The sequence below is a fragment of the Misgurnus anguillicaudatus genome, chromosome 19, assembly GCF_027580225.2.
Source record: "Misgurnus anguillicaudatus chromosome 19, ASM2758022v2, whole genome shotgun sequence".
NCBI classification, from domain to species: Eukaryota; Metazoa; Chordata; class Actinopteri; order Cypriniformes; family Cobitidae; genus Misgurnus; species Misgurnus anguillicaudatus.
In genome coordinates this window covers 25,784,120-25,796,628 of record NC_073355.2, presented here as the reverse complement: position 1 = coordinate 25,796,628, position 12,509 = coordinate 25,784,120, and the positions used below count along the sequence as shown (strand labels likewise).

Below are 12,509 nucleotides of genomic sequence, written 5' to 3'. Positions count from 1 at the left end.
CTCCTGCGTGTTTGTGCACCTCTCACCCTCAAACAAGGTCAGAGCAAGCGTTTCTTTTTAAAGTTTCTGCTAGTATGACAGTTAACAGCAAAAGAGCGCTCACGCTTCAATATTTGATTGACAAGACAGCTGACTCGGTGGTTGCTTAGCAATAAGAAAAGCCGCGTCGCACTGCTCTTTATTTTAAAAAGGCAGTGCGTCGCGCCTTGCGTTTGCAAGCGTTTAAAGCGCTTTTGGTGTGACTGGCCCCTTAGAATGTTATGACCCTAATTAAACACAGCTGAAGTAGCTAATCAAGGCTTGATAATTACAGACAGGTGTGTTTAAACTGGGTTGGAGACTCCTGACCCAGGGTTTAGGAATGCACAGTGTGAAACGTCAAATTATGAATATCCAGGGTTATCTCTTAACCCCTGGTTAAGTTTGAACAGTGTGAAACATGAAAAAAATAACCCAGGATTCCGTTAACCCTGGGTTTAGAATAACCCAGGGTTAACAATTTCAGGTGTGAAAAGCCCTTTTGTGAGCCACATTCACTTCCATAGTATTTTTTATCCTACTATGGAAGTGAATGGGGCTCATGAAAGGTTTGGTTACACATATTCTTCAAAATAGTGTCCTTCTTGTTCATCAGGACAAAGAAATGTATACAAGTTTGTAACAACATGAGAGTAAACAATGACAGAATTTTTATTTTTGGGTGAACTATCCCTTCAAGGCTTGGAATATTCAACAGATTTAGCAACAGAGGATTGCATAAGCAATGCAAAGGTTGCTGTCTTAATCCACACTGAATACACATACAAAAAATGTATAGTATAGTATAGTAGTATAGTATAGTATACCACAGGGCTGTTGAATGCTTTATTCTGATTGGTTGAGAAATGTTCTGTGTGTATGCATTATTTTGATAAACAAGAAACACACACCTGACCTGTCAAATGTCTTAACCACCAAAGCAATGTCTGTGGTAACCACTTTGCATCTTGCTGCATTATCACCTTGGGTGTGCATTATTTTAGAATAATTCAACAGCCCGTCATCAATTATTACTCATGTTTAGTATAATATAGATTGAATTAGCTGTAATGCACTTGTATTAAAGGGTCTTTCAAATGCATAAATTGTATAATGTGGACTGACTGTCAAAATAAGTCTGAATCCTGAAGTCCACTTTGCATTTTAACTTGATCAAAGTCCTAAAAAACAATTAACCTAAAATCCAACAAATAAGGATTAGAATAACAGTGCTTATGTGTTTGGATAAAACACTGTTTGTTTATGGAAAGATTGGGTAACACTATCAACCCTGAGGGGGCCTATTATAAAATCGAATCAACACATTCCTCCAAACACCACCAGAAAAACCATACCAACAAACAAGAGGAAAAGTGTTAAAGATTAAAGAAGAAATTGCCTCTAATTTTCATATTTGCAAGGCCACTTCAAAGACAAAATGGCTGCACATTGACTCTCTGCGACTGCAAGTCATTAATGTAGTCACAGCTACAGTATTTTACATATTGCATGACAAATAGTCACCACAGTTTTGAGCTTGCAGTGTGGCACAGAAACACCTAAACATGGAAAACAAGGTCATAAGGTCAGGACTAGAAGAAAGAGAAAAGTCCGATTTTTCACAACATATAATTGCACGTATGGCTAAACACACACTTCACTGAATGACTGCTACCTTCTGGGCTTAAACCTGAAACCCTGGTTGGCCACTTTGACATATCTGGACCAGGTGTATAGTGTGCTTTACACTTTGGAATTTGATCCAGTGTACAGAACATGTCAAACTGAATGACACACAGACATCTCTACACATATACGCTATATACAGTGGTCAGCCTTGTTGTAATGTTAAACATTTAACTTGTCAGCAGAATGCAGATCTTCATTTGGAGCCTTCTTGAATGATCACAGAGGTCAAAATAAACTTTTATGTTGTCATGTTTCAGTTTGATTAGGGCAATATAAGACATAATTCAAACATGCTGTCCGAGGTAAAATCTTACATTCACACCCTTCTCCTATCTGGCCCTCACACACCAAAGGTCAGGGTATGTGCTACCTTATCTGGTTTCCCATGCGGCCCATGCTTTTCTACACTAAATACCAGAGGTAGTAAAACTGCCCTTTTGGGACGTAGGTTGGGTTTGGGTATTAGCCTCAAAATACATTTTGAGCCATGGATGTTCATGGTCAGAAGAAAAGAGAAGACATGAAGATTGTTGATTATGGACAGCAAGTAACAGCACTGGCTATCACAATCCCCCTATATAAAATCAACTAAATCTGCTAATCCACAAAATATTGGTGGGAGGGCTGGGAATAATGAAGAAAAAGTGCATCTAAAAGCAACATGTGAAGGCAGACATGGTGAAGACTAGGGGAGGAAAAAGGGAACGGCAGAGCGAAAGAGGAGAAAACATGACGTAGGCACATTCCCAACAACCAATCAGCCGTGAGGAGGAATTGAAGTTGAAAATCCTGTCAACATGAATTAAACTGATGCCAATCAAACTAAAAGTGTACAAAATATAATCAGAATCACTAGAAAGAAACACTACACTAGAACCTTTGTCACAAAGTTCTCGCATCTTCCTCCATTTTGGATCGGCATCACGATGTACCATTTAGATTCCATACTAACTCTACCAAAAATCATCCATACAAACCATTCAGGAAGCACAATTAAAACTGGGAACACACATACTTTGTGCAGGGTGAGAATTGAACAAATCTTCATTGGTTCCATACGCGACCTTAGTGGTCCGGCAATATGGACCATACTCTACTGCTATCCCAATCACTTACACATTTGTCTAAATCTGCTTTGATGGCCACACAGGCTGCTGGGACAGGGGTCTCGACAGGAGCTGCAGTCTCAGAGTCCGACATGGTCTGTGGCGTTGGTGTATATGTGAGCTAAGCTTGAATATCTGCTCATGTGCAACTGTACAAGGGAAAAAGAGAGGAATGGAGAGTTACAGTTTGCAAGTGAGAGGAGGAGTGTACATAGTACAGAGGGGTGGGAGGGGGCAATGTGAGAGGGCACACATGAGCCAGAGATCAAAAGGTGCACAGGTTCGTCTTAACCAATGATATTAGGCTACATTTTTTAGACAGTGTTGCTTTATGTATAAACATTTAAAAGACCAAAAAAATTGTCTTTTTCTGCAACTCACAGCATAATGCACGCTGGTGGGACAGCAGAACGTACTGTATGTATGTACTTCACTCTGTTGCACACAAAACTGTTTTACTGTGAACTGTGCACCAGCGCCGCCTGATGGCATCATGCGCGCAAAACATAACAAGACCTTTTGGCATTGTCCCGTGTTTTGCTCAGTTTTCTATGGCACTCCAAAGCTGACAAAATTATAAATAAATAAAAAAATATACGTGGAAATGTAAAAAACAAAAATGAATGAGTATTTATACCTGTATTTCCTTATTTATGTATAATTGTTTTTTGCACATCTATTTATTTATTTATTTATTTATTTATTTATTTATTTATTTATTTATTTATACTTTTATTTATTTTCACATTTATGTATGTATTTAAGTCTACATTTATTTATTTTTCATTTATTTCCTAATTTATTTTTTTATTTATTATTTCTTCATTTCATCTTCTGTAGGCTAATGAGGGGGCGTGTTTTTCCTCAGCTGTGTCTTAAAATCTTATATCTTATATTTTAAGTCATTTTAAATCACCCTAACTGTTTGTTTATAGGGTCCCTACACTCAAAAAATGATTCATTGGATTAACTCAATAAAGTGGGCAGGATTTCCATCCAATATGAATGTGTCCCCCTAACTCATAAAAAAACCGGCTTTACACAATAAAAATATATTGAGTTTGTCCAACTCGATTAAAAGTAGATTGCAGTATTCAATTAGTTGCCTCAACTCAATTTAGTGTAGCCTGAGTAACTCGATTTAGTGTAGTTTGAATAACTCAATGTAGTGTAGTCTGAAGAACTCAATTGTGTTATTTTATACAAAACGTTTTTATATCATACTAATTAGCATAAGCACATGTTAGCACGCTAACAATAATAACATATGATACTTTGGATGAGCATGTGAGAAGAGACTGATCTCCAAACAGGCATTAACACAGTTAGTGCTCATTGAGGGATATACGTCACATCCACAACCTAACCACAAGCGCCACTCTTCTGCATGATGGTAACCAAACAATTTGAAAAAATATAACACAAACGCTTCTAAATCAATAAGATAAACGGACAATAAACACTATTAAGTCTTTCTCTTTACCTAAAAATGCATAAAATAACACTTAATTAAAAAAATTACTCTCCAAAAGCAGTTGCATGCAAAGCATGCTGGGAAATTCTTTTTCCAGAACCCAAACTCAAAATAATTGTGTTAACGCAATTAAAAATAAATCAATAAATTATAGTACATATTTATTTTGTGTTATGCTAATTAAATATATATACTTATTGCTCTTAATGAGGTATTTTAAATTAATTGAACACAATTTTAATGTGTCATTTCTAAGAAGGGCTTGAATCATTTTTTTGAGTGTATACTCACAGAATACATACTCTGGACATTGCTGTAAACATGGCCATAGCCAACTGTGAGGCCACCGAGGTCTGGACCCTGGTAAATTTTTGATATTAAAAAATGAAGTTCTCTTAATGACTTATTAGTAATTTAAATTGACTCACATTGGCATCTGCGTATATCATTAAGTTTGGACAGTTTACTGTAAAGTTTAGTTTACACTGGCAGAGATCGACTCAAGCTGCTGTGAGACACTGGCGGACACAGGTGCAGCATTCGCAGTGTTGCCAGATCCTATTGTGAAAAATCCTCTTTAGACATATTATTAAATGTTTTAATAATTAATGTGACACTAGGTACAGGTTAGTGTTCTCGAGGTCTCTGATTTATTTCTGAAAGACAAGGTCTGAACTTATTTTTCTTTATGGTCTATATTATTTGGTTTCGTACTAATATCTGGCAACACGGGGTGATCAGCACCTAAACTGTAATCAAATGGCACATTTCAGCTGGGCAGATTATTGCTGACATGATAATACATTCGGTAAGACACACGCAATAATCATTATTTCCTAAACTAAAAATCTGTAGAAAATAACACAGATAAAATAACTGTGTTTAAATTAATTATGCCAAATATGTAAGCATTGTGTATGAAGAAGGCTATGTTATTTCATTCAGTTTAGGAGTTAGCATTTAACAAAATCATGCTGAAAACATTCATAAGAGCATATATCAAAGTTCTTGTTTATATACCATATTGCTTATTAAAACGATGAATATAATTCTATAACAAGCAGTGTTGCATGAAAATAAATAATAAATAAATCTGTAGTGACCTTATGTATAAACAGTTGGGGTAATATAATATGACTTAAAACGTGATATAAGATTTTGGATAAAAGATTCACAAGGTTTCACTGTGGCCTCAAAGTTTCAGCAATGCCACAAATAGATTAATTGCTATGTCTGAGGTAACCCCCCCCCCCATTAGCCTACAAACTAAGACATAAATCATGTAGAAATATATACATGTGAAAACAAATAAAAGTATAAATAAATAAATAAATGTGGAAAAAACATTAGACATAAATAAGGAAATACAGGTATAAAATATTATTTTTGTTTCTTTTCAGCTTTGTAGTTCCATAGTTTCCAACACAATTACCTATGTAACTTTTTTTGCAGGAAACCAATGAATTTTTGTTAAATTCATAAAACATAAAAATAGTTTGTCAAAGGGGTAAGAAAAATAATCTTATATTTATTTAGATTTTTTTCTTACCTCATTGGCAAACTTCACAAAATTTTGATAGATTTCTCTGAAAATAAGATATAAAATGTTGAGGAAAAATATGATGTTTACTTTATTGGGAAATGTAATTAAAAAACGAATTAATACTTAAACTACTTAAAAAAGGTATTAACTTATTCACTTGCATTAGACTTTTACTTTTTACTTGTAATGAACTCTCTCTGTGTCTCCCTATAGTCATGTCTTTTATTTTGAAGTCCTGCCATTGTTTGCCATGTTTGTAGTCTTTTGTAGTTCTTTTGTTTATTGGTCCTTGTGTGGATTGTTTCCCAGGTATGTCTTGTTACCTTGTTAATCCATGTGTTTATAACCCCATTGTTTCAGTTGTTTTGTGTCAGTCATTCGTGATGTATGGTTGGTTTCTGTCTTTGTGTCTGGGATCGTTTGCATGTTATCCTACGATATAATACAAATAATAAATCAATACATTTTATACAATTAATTAATACAATTAATTTTAATTAAATTAATAAAATGTTTAGCATTTGATCAATTTAAATAAACTACAACATAAAAACCTATTAAATCACGAGTTCCACAGTATACCAAAAATGAACCAATTGATTTTATGTTAATTTCAACATTAACTATACATTTTTATCAAACGTTGTACCTGTTAACAATAATGTACCATGAAACATGAATAAGTTACCTGTATTGACATTAACTAACATTAACAAGAACTAATAAATGGTGAAAAAATTGTGTCAAATTGTCAAGGCAGACCTAGACCTACAGAAATTGTATATTTTACAATAGTTTTTGTTTAACTTATCATCTTTCCTGTGTGTTTATGAATGTGTTTAATGTACCTGCTTATTGTGAAAGACCGAAACTTTTGAACTCGCAGTTCACCAACTTTTAGTCCAGTCTGTTCACATGTGGTTGTATAAATCTACATCCCTGACTAAATCAAGACATATGCAGTAACATGTTCTTTCGTTGTTTGTTTTAAACAAAAGACCACATACAATAACGTGCCCATCTTCAAATGACACGTCCACTTAAGTTAAGTGTGACCTAACCCCTCTGTAGCCCACTTAAAACATCGAGTTCTGTGAATAACCAATTCACATTCATATGCATTTACACAACCAGCGAGCTAAAGTCATTTTAATTAAATCAGCATAAAATGTAAATGATCTTTCCTGGTACTGGAGTAGCCTACAAGTGGATCTGGCAAGATTTAACTGGAAAAGCAGAATACAAAAGTGGGATTCGAAGGCTGCCCAGTATTGGTGCCACGCCTCTTTCACCAGGGAGAATGGACACGCAAAAATGAAACGTAACATTTTAAATAAAATTATGTACTGATTTACTTTGATTAGTCGTTCTTGAGTGGTCTAGTTATTCATTCATTTTGCTTTAATAGTTTGTCAGTGTGTGAAATGTAGCACTTCGTAATTTGGAGGTGGCAAAAAAAGAATAATTGAAATGTCCTGTGATGTTGAACACAGTTAAAGGGCACCTATTCTGGTCTTTTTACAAGATGTAATATAAGTCATAGGTGTGCCCAGAATGTGTCTGTGAAGTTTCAGCTCAAAATAACCTCCAGATCATTTTATATAGCATGTCCAAAACGCCCCTATTTAGGTGGAAGCAAAAACGCGCTGTTTTAATGTCTGGAACTTTAAATGCAAATGAGCTACAGCTCCTCACTTCCCTTACAAACAGACAGTGAGTGCTTTCAGTTAAAATAGATCTGATTAATACACTCTGAGACAATAGTAGGCTATCTAGTGGACAGAGTACAACTCGCTAAGGGTGGAAACTGGTATTTGCGGACTGTAAGTGGGCGGGGCTTTATCAATGTGACCTCACATTGATAAGAGAATCAAAACGGCGTGTCTAATAAGACTGCTTTGGTTTAATGGTCATTATGGTCATAATTTTTTTACCGTAGGGCGGTTGTGTGCACACACTGCCAACACACGTCCAAACATTTGTAACAGTTGATTTTGCATAATAGGTGCCCTTTAAGCAAGTCATGAAAACCTATGCATTGCATTGATACAACCCAGCATAGGTTTATGTGTTCTGCCCAATATTTACAGGTCATTGGGTTAAAAAATAACCCAACATAATTTAGGTGAGTCTATCTCAAGCTATAGGAAATGAAATAGAAGCTTTCCAGCAAGCCTTAAGCAAAATTTCAAGGGGGGACGTTTGTTTTGTGTGTGTTTTGTGAGCCAAAGGTATGTAAAAGCAAGGGGATTTAGGAATCCCCCTCACAAATGTAACAAATGTTTAAAAAAAGTTTTTTCACTAGAGTTTTAACATGCACATTCAGAAATACTCTCAAATCTTACATACATTACAAGGTAGGACCTTAAACATACAGAGAACCTTTCTGTTGCACAAAAACTTTAGTGGTAAAAGTATTTACAGACTATAAAGCAAATGCTTCTTTCAAGAACAATTTACTTAAATGTTCTTTAGGGAGCCAGAAATGGCTCCTTCAAGACATCACTGTGCTTTACAGCACCTTTACTTTTAAAAGTGTACCCCCTAAATACCAAAAACATCGTATTGACTACAAAATGTATGAGGCACACACGCACACATCATCATGCACAACTAAATAAGTTTCATATTCAGAAGAGTTTGCTTGTAATTAAAAAAAAGAGATGATTATTTACTAGGCACTTCCTCTGAGTGATGATGAATTTTGCTTTGACATGGCCCCTATGCCCTGTAGTCAAGCAGCTTATCGCTATTGACTAACCAGACCCTCAAATCAATGTTTATCATTAGTTTCAGGACTGAACTAGTTTAGGTACAAAACACACCTGGAGTGTAAGGCTTATTGCTTATCCAAATGCACGACCAAAGGAGACTATATAATGGCAAGAAAATAAAGGAGAGCTAAAGAGAGGAAAGAGGACGGCGCAGATTGAAGCAGGAGTTAAAGGAAAAAAGTTAAAATGCTACCCAAGTTCTTCGCAGGTAGGTGTGTTGTGTGTGTTATGGAGGTTAATTTTGTGGTGGTAATGATGCATCATTTTCTTCTCATACTGTTCCTGTTTTAATGCTTTAATCTTTTCTCATTGTTTTTCAGTGACACTTTTGATGTATGTCTTTGTCTCCGTCAATGCCGTCGGCCTGAATGATTTACTGGAGAGAGCCTCTCAACTTTCAGACAAGCTTCACTCCCTCAGCACTTCTCTCACCAATGATCTGGTCGGTATTGCTTTGGGGACTTTTTGGATGTGATTTCAGTTTGATTCAAACATGCATTCATTTAATCGGCATGAAAGAAGTGGCTTGATTTTGGCCTGAGAGTTTCACTGATTGTTTCCTCCACAGGATTCTCACTTTCCTCCAGTTGGGAGAATGATGATGCCACGTCCGTCCATGTGTCACACATCCTCCCTCCAAATTCCCAATGACAAAGACCAAGCCTTGAAAGTTCCAGTATGAACACAATTTAACTCTATCTGTCTTTATCTCTTTTTGCTTGTCCAGCATTAAGTTCTTCAATGAGATTTGATATTTGCTATCACCCTCTTGTGGTCACTTTTGAGCTTAACATGCAAAACAAAATGTGCAAAAAGATTTGACAGACAGTTAATTCATAGAAACTTACAGTGCATCCCTAAAAATCAAAGATGATATTTTTCTATGTAACGATAGAGTAGTGGATGGTTTTATTTCTAATAAGAGGCTGGAGTGCATGGAGACTTATCAGATTGTCCCTGCAGGAGGACGAATTGTTGTCTTTGGCTCGATCTCTACTGCTTGCGTGGTCCGATCCCCTCGCTCTTCTCTCCTCTGAGGCGTCTACCCTGGCACATCCAGAACGCAACACCATTAACACCAAGACCAAAGAGCTTCAAGATAACATCAACAGTTTGGAAGCAGGTTTGGAGCGCCTCGTTCAAAAGGTAGGTCTGAATATATAGCCTATGAATAAAGGTGCAGCTTTTTTATTATTGATTTTAGGAGAAATTACAGCAATCGGCAGTGAGCAATACGGCTCTCCTGATTTTAAATGGTTGATGTCCTCGGGCAAAATTATGTTGACCATGGGACAACATTTCAATCAACCAATCAGATTTCAGAAATAAGTTTACGGTTTGTTTCAAGTTTAAGCTTATAACCAAGATTATCTGCTTCTAGACCATTGTTTTTCACTTATCATTTCGCTCTGATTTTAGAGTTCAGTAGGGTTGGGGTTTGGGGTGAGTTTACGTTATATTAACAAAAATGTTGTCCTTAGGACATCTCTCACTTGGCAAAATCAGGTACCCGAAGCAGGGTTGATCTAGATGTCCATCTTTTCTAATGTCCCTCTACTGTTTTTTCTCTTTCTCAGATGGGCTCATCTTCAGACGACCTGTCCTATCTTCCCTTTTACATAAGCAGCCTTGGCCAGGATAAAACCTCTCGACTTGTGAACTTCCATTTCTTGCTGTCCTGCTTCCGCAGGGACTCTCACAAAATTGACAGTTTCCTCAAAGTTCTCCGCTGCCGGGCAACCAAGAGACCAGAGATCTGTTAGAACGGGAGGTGCTGCACTGCATCTGCATCTGCATCTCTCTCATTGTGCCTGTTAAATAACAATATAGCAGAGCAGTATAGAAACAAGTTTCTTTCCATTACAAACAGTGAACTTGAAGATTTCTTTATCATATGACAAATTAGCAGCTCTGTTGTTTATTTCTTAGCATTTGAGTAACTTTCCTATATACTTGAATTAATAAATGGGACAAGGGGAAGCAAGATTGTAGGGATGAAGGAAACCACCTAAATAAACAAAGCCATTCAAATTGAATAAGACATTGTTAGGTCAGATGAAACATCTGACTAAAGTGAAATATTGAATAGATGTACAGAATAACATCTCGGATAAGTCTTTATATTTGGCACATAGCTTGATGGGATATTTGTATAGATAACTTAAATGTATTTATTGAGGAGATGATGTTGGATCTATTACAAGTTTATTTTAACATGCTCTACTGTAATGCAATGTTGAAAGTTTTTTGCGCCAATGTCAATAAATTTCTATCATGCAATGAATTCATGATTAATGTATTGATTTTGTACCACTGTGGTTACACACACATACCCAGGCCAGTCATCTGTACAATTGAAAGCAATTTACACAGTGTAGAATGTGGTGTTTTCTTTATTTTAACACTTTATGGTGCCAGTAACATTTTTACAATTTCTTTGTATTGGGATTTACTTGCAGTATCCATAAACACATTCTGTTACAAATGAAAATCAATTAAATACAAAATACAAATCTTTCTCAACTGGGTCTAGGTTAGCAACACTAAAGAGGCTTCTTAAATGAATAGTTCATCCAAAAATGAAAATTCTGTCATAATTTATATGTTGTTACAATCCTCTATTAATATCTTTGTTCTGATGAACACAAAGGAAGATATTTTGAGGAATGTATGAAAACAAACCAAACCGATCATGACCCCATTGACTTCCATAGTAGGATAAAAAGAATATATGGAAGTGAATGGGGCTCATGATCGGTTTGGTTGAAAATTAAATACCACATAAAAAGTCCTTAAGTGAAATTAGTTAATTTAATAGGACTACATTTACTAAAATAGTAATCCCTGCCAAATTGGGGATTGAAAAGCCTTTATGCCTTTGTAATAATAAAAGGTAGCAAATTGAATGATAATAAAGTTATGAATTACATAAGTAATAAATATTAACAACTAATTAATAATATTATCATATTGCCAACAGAAAGTATAGACTCCAGAACAGTGAGCACAAGTAACTGAATAATAAACACATGACAACATAACAAAAACAGTGTGTGTCTCATAAATGTTTTAGATGGATCTGCATACACATTGTTAGATCTTACAATTTTTACAGTAACATACTGCCAACACTACAGAAGCTAATAGTTTTGTTTGAAGTCACCATTATAGTGATAAGTGTTTCCTTAAGTTGTTTTAATTCACATGGCTTTGCCCTGTGCCTTAATACATTTATTATTATCAGGGTCTCTCTCTCTCTCACTGGCTCTAATATCATAATGACATGCTCTTCCTCAGTTTCACTGTGCCTTTCTTTTCTGCATAATGTGCCTGTTTCACTGCACTGCTTGTGTTCTGATCCTGTTTCACTGCACTGTCGGCATCACGTGCCTTCACTGCACTGTATGTGTCTTGTGCCCATTTCACTGCACTGTCTGCGTCCAGCCTGTTTAACTGCACTGTCTGCATCATGTCTGGGAACCAGAAATCCTCATTAACCCTTTTCTATTTTTTCCTTCAGATTTTGTTTCCCAGAATGCTTTGAATGAGGGTGTTTTTAGTTTATTCTATGATAAAAACCTAAGGTTTAATGTTCACTTAACTTTAAACAATCTCTTGACGTAATACATTTAAATCTACATTACTGGCAAACAGCTGATAATAATACTGTAACTTCTACAGATTTTGTTTACAGTGTAGGTGTAAAAAAAACTTAAATCTCAAATGATACCTCCACGGTTAAAAGTGACAGTATTTGACACTCTCTAGTATGCTGACAGTGCAGCATATTAAGCAGTAGACCATATCACCAGTGAAATTCACAAAAAAAAAAAATGGCTTTGCGAACAAGACACACAAATCATCCCAATCCCACCATTAATTTTCTTCATTAAAAACAAAGCATG

General features: G+C 35.7%; 1 protein-coding gene across 1 annotated transcript; it reads left to right on the top strand.

Moving 5' to 3' along the window:
- The first annotated feature begins 8,655 nt into the window (after positions 1-8,655).
- Positions 8,656-10,888, top strand: prl (prolactin). Its single transcript, XM_055193871.2, has 5 exons — positions 8,656-8,812; positions 8,925-9,046; positions 9,173-9,280; positions 9,568-9,750; positions 10,182-10,888. The coding sequence occupies exons 1-5, from the start codon at positions 8,791-8,793 to the stop codon at positions 10,365-10,367; spliced, it is 621 nt and encodes a 206-aa protein (XP_055049846.2). The 5' UTR covers positions 8,656-8,790; the 3' UTR covers positions 10,368-10,888.
- Positions 10,889-12,509: the final 1,621 nt, after the last annotated feature.